Source organism: Lampris incognitus, chromosome 1 (assembly GCF_029633865.1).
Source record: "Lampris incognitus isolate fLamInc1 chromosome 1, fLamInc1.hap2, whole genome shotgun sequence".
NCBI lineage: Eukaryota > Metazoa > Chordata > Actinopteri > Lampriformes > Lampridae > Lampris > Lampris incognitus.
The window spans coordinates 1350133-1366667 of NC_079211.1; the positions used below are offsets into that span (position 1 = coordinate 1350133).

Below are 16535 nucleotides of genomic sequence, written 5' to 3' on the forward strand. Positions count from 1 at the left end.
TATCTCATTCTGTGATGATGGGTGTCTCTTTCTGTGATGACGGGTGTCTCGTTCTGTGATGATGGGTGTCTCATTCTGTGATGATGGCTATCTCATTCTGTGATGATGGGTGTCTCATTCTGTGATGACGGGTGTCTCTTTCTGTGATGACGGGTGTCTCGTTCTGTGATGATGGCTGTCTCAGTCTGTGATGATGGTGTCTCATTCTGTGATGACGGGTGTCTCTTTCTGTGATGACGGGTGTCTCGTTCTGTGATGACTGGTGTCTCATTCTGTGATGATGGCTATCTCATTCTGTGATGATGGGTGTCTCTTTCTGTGATGACGGGTGTCTCGTTCTGTGATGATGGGTGTCTCATTCTGTGATGATGGCTATCTCATTCTGTGATGACGGGTGTCTCATTCTGTGATGACGGGTGTCTCTTTCTGTGATGACGGGTGTCTCGTTCTGTGATGATGGCTATCTCATTCTGTGATGATGGGTGTCTCATTCTGTGATGACGGGTGTCTCTTTCTGTGATGACGGGTGTCTCATTCTGTGATGATGGCTGTCTCAGTCTGTGATGATGGTGTCTCATTCTGTGATGACGGGTGTCTCTTTCTGTGATGACGGGTGTCTCTTTCTGTGATGACGGGTGTCTCGTTCTGTGATGATGGGTGTCTCATTCTGTGATGATGGCTATCTCATTCTGTGATGATGGGTGTCTCTTTCTGTGATGACGGGTGTCTCGTTCTGTGATGATGGCTATCTCATTCTGTGATGACGGGTGTCTCATTCTGTGATGACGGGTGTCTCGTTCTGTGATGACGGGTGTCTCATTCTGTGATGATGGGTGTCTCTTTCTGTGATGACGGGTGTCTCTTTCTGTGATGACGGGTGTCTCGTTCTGTGATGATGGGTGTCTCATTCTGTGATGATGGCTATCTCATTCTGTGATGATGGGTGTCTCTTTCTGTGATGACGGGTGTCTCATTCTGTGATGATGGCTATCTCATTCTGTGATGACGGGTGTCTCATTCTGTGATGACGGGTGTCTCGTTCTGTGATGACGGGTGTCTCGTTCTGTGATGATGGCTATCTCATTCTGTGATGATGGGTGTCTCATTCTGTGATGACGGGTGTCTCTTTCTGTGATGACGGGTGTCTCGTTCTGTGATGATGGCTATCTCATTCTGTGATGACGGGTGTCTCGTTCTGTGATGTGGGGTGTCTCATTCTGTGATGATGGCTATCTCATTCTGTGATGACGGGTGTCTCTTTCTGTGATGACGGGTGTCTCGTTCTGTGATGATGGCTGTCTCAGTCTGTGATGATGGCTATCTCATTCTGTGATGATGGGTGTCTCTTTCTGTGATGACGGGTGTCTCGTTCTGTGATGATGGGTGTCTCATTCTGTGATGATGGCTATCTCATTCTGTGATGACGGGTGTCTCATTCTGTGATGACGGGTGTCTCGTTCTGTGATGACGGGTGTCTCGTTCTGTGATGACGGCTATCTCATTCTGTGATGATGGGTGTCTCATTCTGTGATGACGGGTGTCTCGTTCTGTGATGATGGCTGTCTCAGTCTGTGATGATGGCTATCTCATTCTGTGATGACGGGTGTCTCTTTCTGTGATGACGGGTGTCTCGTTCTGTGATGACTGGTGTCTCATTCTGTGATGATGGCTATCTCATTCTGTGATGATGGGTGTCTCTTTCTGTGATGACGGGTGTCTCGTTCTGTGATGATGGGTGTCTCATTCTGTGATGATGGCTATCTCATTCTGTGATGACGGGTGTCTCATTCTGTGATGACGGGTGTCTCTTTCTGTGATGACGGGTGTCTCGTTCTGTGATGATGGCTATCTCATTCTGTGATGATGGGTGTCTCATTCTGTGATGACGGGTGTCTCTTTCTGTGATGACGGGTGTCTCATTCTGTGATGATGGCTGTCTCAGTCTGTGATGATGGTGTCTCATTCTGTGATGACGGGTGTCTCTTTCTGTGATGACGGGTGTCTCTTTCTGTGATGACGGGTGTCTCGTTCTGTGATGATGGGTGTCTCATTCTGTGATGATGGCTATCTCATTCTGTGATGATGGGTGTCTCTTTCTGTGATGACGGGTGTCTCGTTCTGTGATGATGGCTATCTCATTCTGTGATGACGGGTGTCTCATTCTGTGATGACGGGTGTCTCGTTCTGTGATGACGGGTGTCTCATTCTGTGATGATGGGTGTCTCTTTCTGTGATGACGGGTGTCTCTTTCTGTGATGACGGGTGTCTCGTTCTGTGATGATGGGTGTCTCATTCTGTGATGATGGCTATCTCATTCTGTGATGATGGGTGTCTCTTTCTGTGATGACGGGTGTCTCATTCTGTGATGATGGCTATCTCATTCTGTGATGACGGGTGTCTCATTCTGTGATGACGGGTGTCTCGTTCTGTGATGACGGGTGTCTCGTTCTGTGATGATGGCTATCTCATTCTGTGATGATGGGTGTCTCATTCTGTGATGACGGGTGTCTCTTTCTGTGATGACGGGTGTCTCGTTCTGTGATGATGGCTATCTCATTCTGTGATGACGGGTGTCTCGTTCTGTGATGTGGGGTGTCTCATTCTGTGATGATGGCTATCTCATTCTGTGATGACGGGTGTCTCTTTCTGTGATGACGGGTGTCTCGTTCTGTGATGATGGCTGTCTCAGTCTGTGATGATGGCTATCTCATTCTGTGATGATGGGTGTCTCTTTCTGTGATGACGGGTGTCTCGTTCTGTGATGATGGGTGTCTCATTCTGTGATGATGGCTATCTCATTCTGTGATGACGGGTGTCTCATTCTGTGATGACGGGTGTCTCGTTCTGTGATGACGGGTGTCTCGTTCTGTGATGACGGCTATCTCATTCTGTGATGATGGGTGTCTCATTCTGTGATGACGGGTGTCTCGTTCTGTGATGATGGTGTCTCATTCTGTGATGATGGCTATCTCATTCTGTGATGATGGGTGTCTCTTTCTGTGATGACGGGTGTCTCGTTCTGTGATGATGGGTGTCTCATTCTGTGATGATGGCTATCTCATTCTGTGATGACGGGTGTCTCATTCTGTGATGACGGGTGTCTCGTTCTGTGATGACGGGTGTCTCGTTCTGTGATGACGGCTATCTCATTCTGTGATGACGGGTGTCTCATTCTGTGATGACGGGTGTCTCTTTCTGTGATGACGGGTGTCTCGTTCTGTGATGATGGCTGTCTCAGTCTGTGATGATGGGTGGCTCACTGGTCCAAAACGCTGGACAGCTCACACTGAACCTGTACATCTGACATGTTATGAATATGGAGAGATGTATGTGCAGTGATTCTTTCTTCGTATCTATCACATTAATTCACATTGATTTTCTCCATTTACACTTAACGTGAAACCTGTCGTCACCATGACAACTGATTCCAATTACGAGTTCGACTGATCGGTACACATCGGTACACAAAAGAGCCACGCATATCTATGGCTCTGTTAGCGACGGGCGTTGGTAAACATCTGATCACAAAGAGCCACGCATATCAATAGCTCTGACAACAACTCCTAGAGGATCAATATCTGAGTCTCATCAGCAGCCAGTCAGACTAGCTTGGTCTAGTCAGAAAGGCATGAACTGAGGAAGCCTCTTGGATGAGAGGCGAAACGTCTTCACGGATATATACCAAGTCCAGTTGCACTTGATTCAACTCCTTTGGATAACCATGACCTGAATGAATGAGAACATTCACAGACATCTTCGACTGATACTGTTCATTTGCTGGTATGAGAGATTAGTCGTAATCTGTTTACCTTCTAACATATCTTCCTCCATAAGAAAGCCTGTTTATATGTATTACTGTCCACACTCCACACAGCAGTTACTAACGAAAGACAACAGCTGACCAGGCTCACTAGCCACCTTCCACTTGACCTTGTTTCAATTCTTAAGTGAGCCAGACAAGATCCAACTCTGTCCTTCAGCTTAATCTATTCATTAGCATTAAAACGGTGCTTCTTCATCAGCAATAAGCCCTCAAATAAATGAGGCTTCAAACACTCATTCTCTGTACGAACTCCGCACTAAATGGACTGATACAGTCCTTAACCCGAGCTAATGGACGGATACAGCCCTGAACAGAAGCTAATGGACTGGTACAGCCCTGAACACGAGCTAATGGACTGATACAGTCCTGAACACCAGCTAATGGACTGATACAGTCCTTGACACCAGCTAATGGACTGATAAAAGTCCTGAACACGAGCTAATGGAATAACAGCCCTGAACACGAGCTAATGGCCTGATACAGTCCTGAATACGAGTTAATGGGCTGATATAGTCCTGAACATGAGCTAATGGGCTGATACAGTCCTGAACACCAGCTACTGGACTGATACAGTCCTGAAAACAAGCTAATGGACTGATACAGTCCTGAAAGCGAGCTATTGTACTGATACAGTCCTTGACACCAGCTACTGGACTAATACAGTCCTGAGCATGAGCTAATGGGCTGATACAGTGCTGAACACCAGCTAATGGGCTGATACAGCCCTGAACACGAGCTAATGGACAGATACAGCCCTGAACACGAGCTAATGGACTGATACCGTCTTGAACACCAGCTAATGGGCTGATATAGTCCTGAACATGAGCTAATGGGCTGATACAGTCCTGAAGACCAGCCAATGGACTGATACAGTCCTTGACACCAGCTAATGGACTGATAAAGTCCTGAACACGAGCTAATGGAATGACAGCCCTGAACACCAGCTAACGGACTGATACAGTCCTGAACATGAGCTAATGGACTGATATAGTCCTGGACATGAGCTAATGGGCTGATACAGTCCTGAACACGAGCTAATGGGCTGATACAGTCCTGAACATGAGCTAATGGGCTGATACAGTCCTGAACACAAGCCAATGGACCGGTACAGCCCTGAACACGAGCTAATGGACTGATACAGTCCTGAACACCAGCTAATGGACTGATAGAGTCCTGAACACCAGCTACTGGACTGATACAGTCCTGAACACAAGCTAATGGACTGATAAAATCCTGAGCACCAGCTAATGGGCTGATACAGTCCTGAATACGAGCTAATGGACTGATACAGTCCTGAAAGCGAGCTATTGGACTGATACAGTCCTTGACACCAGCTACTGGACTAATAAAGTCCTGAGCACGAGCTAATGGACTGATACAGTCCTGAACACCAGCTAATGGACTGATACAGCCCTGAACACGAGCTAATGGGCTGATACAGTGCTGAACACCAGCTAATGGGCTGATATAGTCCTGAACATGAGCTAATGGGCTTATACAGTCCTGAACACCAGCTAATGGACTGATACAGTCCTGAACATGAGCTAATGGGCTGATACAGTTCTGAACACCAGCCAATGGATTGATACAGTCCTTGACACCAGCTAATGGGCTGATACAGTCCTGAATACGAGCTAATGGACTGATAGAGTCCTTGACACCAGCTAATGGACTGATACAGTCCTGAACATGAGCTAATGGACTGATAAAGTCCTGACCACGAGCAAATGGGCTGATACAGTCCTGAACACCAACTAATGGACTGATACAGTCCTTGACACCAGCTAATGGACTGATAAAGTCCTGACCACGAGCAAATGGGCTGATACAGTCCTGAACACCAGCTAACAGACAGATACAATCCTGAACACGAGCTAATGGGCTGATACAGTCCTGAACACCACCTAATGGACTGATACAGTCCTTGACACCAGCTAATGGACTGATAAAAGTCCTGAACACGAGCTAATGGAATGACAGCCCTGAATATGAGCTGATGGGCTGATACAGTCCTGAATACGAGTTAATGGGCTGATAGAGTCCTGAACAAGAGCTAATGGACTGATACAGCCCTGAACACGAGCTAATGGACTGATACAGTCCTGAACACCAGCTACTGGACTGATACAGTCCTGAACACGAGCTAATGGGCTGATACAGTCCTGAATACCAGCTAATGGACTGATAAAGACCTGAACACAAGCTAATGAGCTGATATAGTCCTGAATACGAGCTAATGGGCTGATACAGTGCTGAACACCAGCTAATGGACTGATACAGTCCTGAACACCAGCTAATGGACTGATACAGCCCTGAACATGAGCTAATGGGCTGATACAGTGCTGAACACCAGCTAATGGGCTGATACAGCCCTGAACACGAGCTAATGGACTGATACAGTCCTGAACACCAGCTAATGGGCTGATACAGTCCTGAACACTCTTACAAAATAATCCTCTGTGCTAAATCAGTTTCTTCTCATGAAGCCACGGCTCATGATGGCAGACATATTGGTGATCAATAAGGATCTGCTGATGAAGTGAAATGGTCTCTCACCATGGTGGTCTCCTGGATCGATCCAAAACTGTTGATAAAAATGTTCACTCGGTCCTCCACAGGGATTCCTGGGAAAACAAAAAGGACATGAATGTAGTGGTTTTAAGGAAGTGAGTCATCCCCACTGTCACAGGTCTTTTTGTAGCAGCACAGCATGAACTGGCACCACACTCACTAAAAATAAACCTTTATCGCCTCTCAGTTGGCCCTGTGTGTTGATCTGTATTGCTTCTTGGTTTTCTTTATAACTGTCCGTCCATTCATTAGCTATACACCCATCAATTACATCCATCCACCTATCTGGTAGATAAATCTGCTTAATACAATACAGGGTGGGGTGGTGGTAGACTTTACCCAGCAGGAACCACACACAACATACAAAGAACTTTATATCATCCATCCACCCATCATCCAAACCGCCTCAAGGTCATGGGCATGCTGGAGCTATCCCTGCAGTCACTGGGCGGCATGCAGGGAGACACCCTGGACAGGCCGCCAGGCCATCACAGGGCCCGCACACCCACACACACACATTCACACCTAGGGGCAACTTAGTATGGCCGAGTCACCTGACCTACATGTCTTTGGACTGTGGGAGGAAACCGGAGCCCCCGGAGGAAACCCACGCAGACACGGGGACAACATCCAAACTCCACACAGAGGACAACCCGGGACGACCTCCAAGGTTGGACTACCCCGGGGCTCGAACACAGGACCTTCTTGCTGTGAGGCGACCGCGCTAACCACTGCGTCACCGTGCTGCCATTATATATATACACTCACCGGCCACTTTATTAGGCACACCCATCCAACTGCTCATTAAGGCAAATTTCTAATCAGCCAATCACATGGCAGCAACTCAATGCATTTAGGCATGTAGACATGGTCAAGACGATCTGCTGCATTTCAAACCGAGCATCAGAATGGGGGAGAAAGGTGATTTAAGTGACTTTGAACGTGGCATGGTTGTTGGTGCCAGATGGGCTGGTCTGAGTAGTTCAGAAACTGCTGATCTACTGGGATTTTCACGCACAACCATCTCTAGGGTTTACAGAGAATGGTCCGAAAAAGAGAAAATATCCAGTGAGCGGCAGTTCTGTGGGCAAAAATGCCTTGTTGATGCCAGAGGTCAGAGGAGAATGGCCAGACTGGTTTGAGCTGACAGAAAGGCAACAGTAACTCAAATAACCACTCATTACAACCGAGGCATGCAGAAGAGCATCTCTGAACGCACAACACGTCGAACCTTGAGGCAGATGGGCTACAGCAGCAGAAGACCACACCGGGTGCCACTCCTGTCAGCTAAGAACGGGAAACTGAGGCTACAATTCACACAGGCTCACCAAAATTGGACAATAGAAGATTGGAAAAACGTTGCCTGGTCTGATGAGTCTCGATTTCTGCTGCGACATTCGGATGGTAGGGTCAGAATTTGGCGTCAACAACATGAAGGCATGGATCCATCCTGCCTTGTATCAACGGTTCAGGCTGGTGGTGGTGGTGTAATGGTGTGGGGGATATTTTCTTGGCACACTTTGGGCCCCTTAGTACCAATTGAGCATCGTGTCAACGCCACAGCCTACCTGAGTATTGTTGCTGACCATGTCCATCCCTTTATGACCACAGTGTTCCCATCTTCTGATGGCTACTTCCAGCAGGATAAAGCGCCGTGTCATAAAGCTCGAATCATCTCAGACTGGTTTCTTGAACATGACAATGAGTTCACTGTACTCAAATGGCCTCCACAGTCACCAGATCTCAATCCAATAGAGCACCTTTGGGATGTGGTGGACCGGGAGATTCGCATCATGGATGTGCAGCCGACAAATCTCCAGCAACTGCGTGATGCTATCATGTCAATATGGACCAAACTCTCTGAGGAATGTTTCCAGTACCTTGTTGAATCTATGCCACGAAGGACTAAGGCAGTTCTGAAGGCAAAAGGGTATCCAACCCGGTACTAGCAAGGTGTACCTAATAAAGTGGCCAGTGAGTGTATATATAGAGCGTTGTTTTCCGAAACCATCAATGGTGTTGTGAGTGCTCAACTACTGGGAGTGGAATATCAACACAGATACAGGAAAAAAGTTTTAATGCATTGCAGTACAGGCCTGTTTCCTGCGTCTCGCACTCCTGGCTGTCCTGTGATCTAAACTTAAGCTCAGGGGTGACCGCGCCTTTGTGGTTGCAGCCCCTGGACCCTGGAACAGCACTGCCTCCCTCTCTGATCTGCCCCTCCATCGACTCCTTTAAGTCCCGGCTCAAAACTTTGTCCTCCAGCGTTTGAGTCCTCGTGATGTGGCTTGTTCCTGGCTTGTGTCCATGTGTTGTTTATCTGTGCCTACAGGCTTTGTGCTTGTTGTCTATGTCTTGTGTTTTTTGTGTTTTGTGTTTTAGCTACCTGCTCTGGTCTGTACAGCACCGTGGTCAACGTGGGTTGTTTTTAAATGTGCGTTACACATAAATGTGACTTGATTTGATTTGTCTATTTATTACAGAATCAAGAAAGTTTAACACACGTCTTGTTGGTGGATTACAGCTGCTACACAGTCACACTGGTGTGTAGCATGCAAACGACACAATAAAACTGTATAAATATAGTTTTACTTTATGGTTTGCATGTTACACACCACAGTATATTTACTATGCCGCTCTCACAGGAACATCCAGGTCATGGCGCCACCGTGATCCACCCAACCTTATCATCACTGAAGGGGCGGTTTGGGCTTGATGAAAGTGAAGCTGGCAGCGTGTGACTGGCGCTTATCATGAAGCTGAGCTGAGTGATGCGGTGCAGTCTGGGAGACAACAGGATGTGATGTCAAAGGCGGGGAAGCTTTCATCTGATGGTGATATGAAGAGCAGATGTTTGGCTTCAGACACCAGTTCACATAAAGACCGAGTCAGAAATGCTGGACAAAGACTGTCTTAGGGTCCACCTTGGATGGGTAAAACTATGAAACAGGCTCAGACCCTGTGCCCTCCTGGCACCATGGGATACATTCATCTTATTTTATCATTATTATATTATCATCATCATCGTCATTAGTGATCTTTATTCCTTCGGCAGAGCTAAATCTACTACTACTACTGCTCGCATTAGGGGGCGCCACAGCGGATCACCCGTTTCCATCTCTTCATGTCCTCTGCATCTTCCTCTGTCACACCAGCCACCTGCATGTCCTCCCTCACCACATCCATAAACCTCCTCTTTGGCCTTCCTCTTCTCCTCTTCTCTTCTCTGGCAGCTCCATATTCAGCATCCTTCTCCCAGTATACCCAGCATCTCTCCTCCACACAGTCCAAACCATCTCAATCTTTTCTCTCTTGCTTTGTCTCCAAACCGTCCAACCTGAGCTGTCCCTCTAATATACTCCTTCCTAATCCTGTCCTTCTTCATCACTCCCAATGAAAATCTTATCATCTTCAGCAGAGCTAAGTATTAGGATATTATAAATGGTATGAAAGTCAGCTGTCCTCATAAAAATTAAAATTGACTAAATCAAGTTCAGCCAATGAGACCTGTTAATGATCTGATCCACCTCTTCATTCACCACCCGTCAATCAGCCTGACTCCATGTAGTCTATTTACCTGGAGAAACAGCAGTGTGTGATGCTGGTTCTCATGACTCTGCTGCAGATATCATACATGTCTCACACACACACACACACACACACACACACACATATATATATATATATATATATATATATATAACCCAGTTTCCCCTTGGGGATGAGCAAAGTTTTTCTGATTCTGGTTCTGATGTCCACAACAGCAGAAAAGCATCCGTCCACATCCGGTCCTCTTCTACTGGCCTCGTGACTGTAGAACACTTCTAGTACACTTCAGGTTCATATCTAAAACCTATACAGCGAGAGACTGAGACAGAGAGACAGAGAGAGAGACAGAGACAGACAGAGAGACAGAGAGAGAGCGAGACAGACAGGCAGACAGAGAGAGAAAGAGAAAGAGAGAGACAGACACAGAGACAGACAGACAGAGAGACAGAAAGCGAGACAGAGAGAGAGAGACAGAGAGAGAGAGACTTGCCTTTGAAGTTGGGTCTTATTCGGGGATCATAGCTGATCAGTAACCTGTTCAAGATGTTGCTGGTGGAGTTGGCGGGGACTCGTGCCAGATCCTCAGATGACAGCTGTCTGCAGAGCAGAAGCAGTGTGTCAGACATGGAAAACATCATGTTGGCTGGTCAGATTCCTGACAGATTAGCAGTACAACTCTCCAGTGACTTTATTTTACTGAAATAAAGCCTGGGCTGTTAAGTGTCGCTGACTGAATTAGCTTTTAACTTGGACCACCCAGTCATTGTTTGGGTGAGAGGCTATTTAGAAATGGAAGGAGCAGTTCAGGGACGTTCTCAGATGATATGTAAGGCAACATAGATCCATAACAATATTCTCAGAATAGTAAAAAACGGATTCTTTTGGCTCTCTTGGAGCTGAAGTTGAATTTCCTGTTATTCTCCAAACTAATAGGCAACATTCCTTTTCAGCCAGATTGAAAATACATATGAGGCAGTCAGAGGCTGTGGGCCAAATACCGTGAGAGGCTGATTGATGGAGGAACAGTGGCGTGGAGGGCTTGGCAGGAGAGAGAGGAAAAATGAAAGCCGTCCATGTGGGTGGCAATGAACTACGCTGCCAAAGAATTCCCCCTCTCAGAACACTTTACATATCATTATGTAAACCTTATCATGCACCAAGGATGACTTCAAGGATGGATGGATGAGTCTGCTCTCTCGCTCTCTTTATCTCTCTCTATTCTCTCTCTCTCTTTCTTCTCTCGCTCTCTCTATTCTCTTTCCATTTATTCTCTCTCCATTCTCTCTCGCTCTCTTTATTCTCTCTCGCTCGGAGCGGAGCGGAAGTGCGAGTGAGGACGGAGTAGCAGTGTGTTGCTTCGGTATAAACGAGTTTCTAAAACGAGCTTTTTTTTCTTCTATCCGTCTCTTCCCTTTTCATGTGCTTTTTGTTGTCTCTTAGTTCGTTGTTTTCGGTGACAGGTGTGAGTGGAGTTGTTTTTTTGTTTTTGTTTTTTCGGTAGCGATGCTAGCACCCTCAGCGGGGCAATATGGCCGCTGTGGGAGGTGGAGGGATGGCGTTTGAAAAGTTGACACGCTGGCATGTGATTAAAGTGGCTCCGGTGGTCACGTGCTTGGTGGAGGAGTGCTGCCTCGCGGTAGGTGAACATGTGGGATATGGGAGCATCAAATCAGCATCCAGGATGAACAGTGCTGTATGTAATAAATCATGGAATGTCCAGTCAAACGGAGCAGATTAAGTGTCTACTTTATTCAGCTAATAGGTCAGCTCACAATGTATGCAACACGACTTTCACGCATAAAGTCTACTGTCGTAAAACCCCTTTCATGTACAGCCACCTCTCACAGTTTCCGTCACTGTCGTGACATCCACCCCTTTTATTTTATTTTTTCACCTTTTAAAGTAAACAGATATAACATTATGTTAAACATTATGTGAACAGTGCTATTCTTCTGTAGCATCAATAAGCCTCTTACCACACTGAGAGTAACAATAAGGCTTCAACATTCAGTTTAACATTTCACAACCCGTTACACTCTGGAACTCTTTTGACATTTCCAAATAACTCCTCAGTTACATAGTTTACCACCTGGAACTCTTTTTCCTTTGTACACCCTTTTCTTCCCCCCTATTTTCATAAAGGCCATGAGACGTGAGAACACAGTCTCTCACAAGTCCAGTCTAACAACTGGTTTAATGACCCGTCCAGACCCGTCCTGTGACAATTTCTCTGTACCAGCATGTATGCCGACACTGGGGTTGTGTGGACCAGTCCCATGTCCAACTGTGTCGTAGGGCTCTTGACTGGTGTCCTTGCTAACAGGTGAGACAGGCACTGTGCTCCCAGCTGGCTCTGGAGCAGGCATTGCCTGGAGATTCAATTCAATTCAATGTATTGTCATTAAAAACAATGTGCAGGCACATGTTAAAAATGAAATGAGGGGATGGTGACGGTTACACCGGAACGTTCCACCCTGCTGTGTCTTGATGAGGTAAGAGTGTGGTGTGACACTCTCACTGGTCACTACTGCAGAAGTTGCCCAGGGTTTCTGGTGGTCCAGCTTGGTGAGAACAGGACCACCTGGCTGCAGTGGAGATAGGGATCTCACCCCATGACGTTGGTTATAGTAGAAGGCTTGCTTCTTCTTTTCAGCCTTGATCTGTTGCAAATTAGGCCATCTAGGTTGCAGGTTTCTCTCGAGGGTAGGAAACATCATCCTGATCTTCTGGCCCATTAGGAGCTCAGCTGGGCTGGCTCCAGTGGTGCTGCACGGAGTCGACCTGTAGCACATGAGTGCAATGAGAGGGTCCTTCTGTTTCAGGATTCTCTTTGCAGTCTGCACAGCCCTTTCAGCGTGACCATTTCCTTGTGTGTTGTGCGGGCTTGAGGTGATATGTTTAAAATTGAGCTAGTCCGCGGTGGTGTAGCGGTCTAAGCATCGGCTTTGTGTCGATGCAGTTGCCCACTGGGGACTGGGGTTTGCGCCTCGGTCTCGTCAGATCCGACTATGGCCGGACTCGATGAAGCAGCAATCATTGGCAACGCTGTCTTCGGGAGGGGGGCGGAGTCGGCTTGTGTTTGTCACGTGAATGCGTCTCTGTGTGTGTCGGAAAAAACAGTGGTTCAGCCTGGAGTCGCCTTGTCACGAAAGTGGGGAGGCGGTCTCCTTCGAGACTGCCGGCCGGAGAGTTGCAGTTGGCGAACGCATGTCGTACGAGGGTGGGTGTTTGAATTAAAATAGGGATCGATTGGCCACTAAATTGGGAGAAATCAGAAATAAATTTAAAAAAAAATTGAGCTCACGGGATAGGTATTGAAACTCGGTGCTTGAGAACTGTGGCCCATTGTCACTCACGACCACATCCGGTACACCGTACTGGGCACATGTTGCTTTTAGCTTCAGAGTGACTTGATCATTGGTTGTTTTTGTCATGTGTAGAATCTCTATGTATCTAGAGTAGTAGTCTGAGATAACTAAATAGTTCTGTTTGTTGTACTCACACAGGTCCAGAGCTATATGCTTCCACGGCCTGTCAGGGAGCGGAGTAGAGATCAATGGCTCCTTTTGCTGTGCTCTTCTTGACTCACAGCAAAACTGGCATGACGAGATCTTTTGTTCTATCTGTGAGGAAATGCCCGGCCACCAGACAGAGGCGTTTGCCCTCTCCCGACATTTTGTGAGGCCCTGATGTCCATCCTATCAAGAATGTCTGTTCTCAATGTCTCAGGTATCACTATTCAGCATCCCCTAGTAACCATTCCATTATACTCTGAAAGTTCAATTTTCATTGGAAAATACTTTCTTATGTTACCTGGGACTTTACTCACATGTTCAGACCACCCTGACTTGATGTGTCTGATCACCGTCTGTAGCATCTCATCTGCTGCTGTGGCTTCTCTGATGCTGGCCAGCTTCTGTGGAGTAGCAGGTATGTTCTCAACGACAGTTGCAATGTGGCACTCCACATCTGAGTGTGTGTCCCTCTCGTTCTCCGTGTGGCGCACAGGGCTCCTTGACAGTGTGTCTGCTACAACGAGTATCTTTCCAGGTACATACCCAGCTATGGGTTTAAACCTCATGAGCTGCATAAGAAGTTTCTGGCACCGCATTGGAACATTGTATAAGTCCTTGCTTTTCATTAGTGGGACCAAGGGCTTGTGGTCTGTCACTAGTTTGAAGCTCTCGAGGCCATAGAGGTATTTTTCAAACCGCTCATAAGCCCAGACACACACCACACACTCTTTCTCAATTTGCGCGTATCTGGTTTCTGCGTCAGTCAATCTCCTGGAGCAGTATGCTACTGGCTTCCAGTCTTCCCCATGGAGCTGCAGTAGCACGCCACCGATCCCATAGCTACTTGCATCAGCTGAGACTGTAGTGGGTTTGTTGACATCGTAGAATGTCAACCCAGGCGATGTCATCAGGAGTTCTTTAAGCCTCTCAAATGCTGTCTGTTGTGCTGGCCCCCAGGTCCATGCTATGTTGGACCTCAGCAGCTCATACAGTGGCTGGCCCATTGTGGATAGGTTTGGCACGTATTTACCAAGATAGTTCACCATGCCACGGACTCGTTTCAGGTCCTGCACATTCTCTGGGGTGGTAAGCTCTCGGATACCCTCCACTTTGACTGGCTCTGGTCGCACGCCAGCGGCATCGATTACATGTCCCAGGAAGTGAAGCTGTTTCTGCCTCAGCACACTTTTCCTTGTTCAGCTTAGGTCCAGCGGACTCGACTCTCTCCAGGACTTTCTGAAGTCAAAGGTCGTGTTCTTCCATGTCCTTTCCATACACTACTATGTCGTCCATGTACACAGCTGCCCCCTGTAAGCCATGCAGTGTCTCTGTCATTTTTCTTTGAAATATCTCTGGTGAGCTCGCTATTCCAAACGGTAAGCATCGGAAACAGTACCTGGTGAATGGAGTGATGAACGTCGTCAGCCTGGCACTGTCGCTGTGCAAAGAGATCTGGAAAAATCCCGAGGCTGCGTCGAGGCTGGAGAACACCATTGCTCTGCTCAGCTTGGCTATGATCTCCTCCGGTGTAGGTAAGATGAATCTCTCTCTCTTGACCTGTTCATTCAGTTTCTTTAGATCCACGCATATTCGCACTTTTCCAGACCTTTTCAGGACGGGCACCATAGGGGCACACCAATCTGTCGGCTCTGTTACCTCCTCTATAATGCCGTTCTCCTCCATCCAGTGCAGCTCCTCTCTAACCTTGTGCATTAGCGGTATTGGGACCCTGCGCACTGTGTGCACTGCATATGGCATGGCATTGTCCTTTAACTGTGACTTTACAGGCTCTGTCTTGAGAGTGCCATGTTCTCCAAATGCATTATGGACCTCCTCAAATCGATTCACAAGGCCCATCTCTGCTGCAGTGGAACGGCTGAGTAAGTTATTGACACTCTGCCCCCTGATAACATACACTGGGAATGAGTATGACTTGCCCTTGTACATGGTGCATGCTTGAAGTCTGCTTTAGTTCTCTCTCTGGAATTAGCATTCACACATAAAACTAGCGTCTGCTCCAGTATCAATCTTAAACTCCACTGGTGTTGCACCAATGAGAAGCTGCACTGTCCATTTTTCCTCACTCAAGTTTGCATTCACTGATCCCAAAAAGTATGCATTCAGCTCATCAGACTTTGTAACTTCATTCACCGATTTGCTCTTACACATTCTCTGCCAATGTCCATTTTTGTTGCAGTTGTTGCATGCTGATTTGAACACTGGACAGCTTTCATGGTTTTTGTGTTGCATTTTTCCACATCTGCCGCACTTTCCTCCGCGCTCCGTGTTTCTGGAGTCTTTGCCTCCTTTCTGTTTAGCGTTACGTCGCCATTTTGGGTGTTTCTTCTACGCGCCCTGTGCGTGCACCTCTTGCACAGCTGCTGCAGCGCTTGTAGTTTCCCCTTGCTTGCTAATTTGCATGCTAACGGTCTCTGACTGACGCACTGACTGTATTGTTTGTGCTAGCGTGAGATCATTCATGAGTTGCAACTTACGAGACCGCTCTTTATCTAGAATCCCCACCACGATCCGGTCACGAATATTCTGCTCCCTGTTTATCCCGAACTCGCAGTGCTGATGGCTCATAAAGGGCTCTGATAAATGTCTCTGCTTTCTCACCTGGCTGTTGCCCCCGCTGGTGGAAAAGGGCTCGCTCGTGGATTATATTCCGTTTAGGGGAAAAGTACTCGTTGTATTTATCCATGACTATATTGTAATCCTTCTCGTGTGCTCCTTCAGCAAAGGTGAAAGACTTGAAAATAGTCTCTGCTTCACTCCCCATCGCATATATTAGAGAACTAACTTATACTTCACCATCTTCCTTGTGGAGCTTGGTCGCCTCTCTGAATCTCACGAAGCGTCTTTTCCAGTCAGTCCATTCCGTTGGTTTATTAAAGCAAAAGTTTTCCGGTGGGCTAAACTTCGCCATAATTCACTATCTTTGTGAATATATGCCTCACTTCTGACACCATGTAATAAATCACGGAATTTCCAGTCAAACTGAGCAGGTTAAGTGTCTCCTTTATTCAGCTAACAGGTCAGCTCACATGTATGCAATATGACCTTCACGCATAAAG

General features: G+C 47.0%; 1 protein-coding gene across 1 annotated transcript in view; it reads right to left on the minus strand.

Annotated features, from left to right (window-relative positions):
* glrbb (glycine receptor, beta b) overlaps window positions 1–16535 on the minus strand; it is a 172648-nt gene that overhangs the window by 134082 nt on the left and 22031 nt on the right. Inside the window, exons 2-3 of the mRNA XM_056288175.1 lie at window positions 10434–10540; window positions 6380–6447 (exon numbers count right to left, since the gene is read on the minus strand). Coding sequence (XP_056144150.1) covers window positions 6380–6447; window positions 10434–10540 — 175 coding nt within the window. The remainder of the gene's footprint in view (window positions 1–6379; window positions 6448–10433; window positions 10541–16535) is intronic.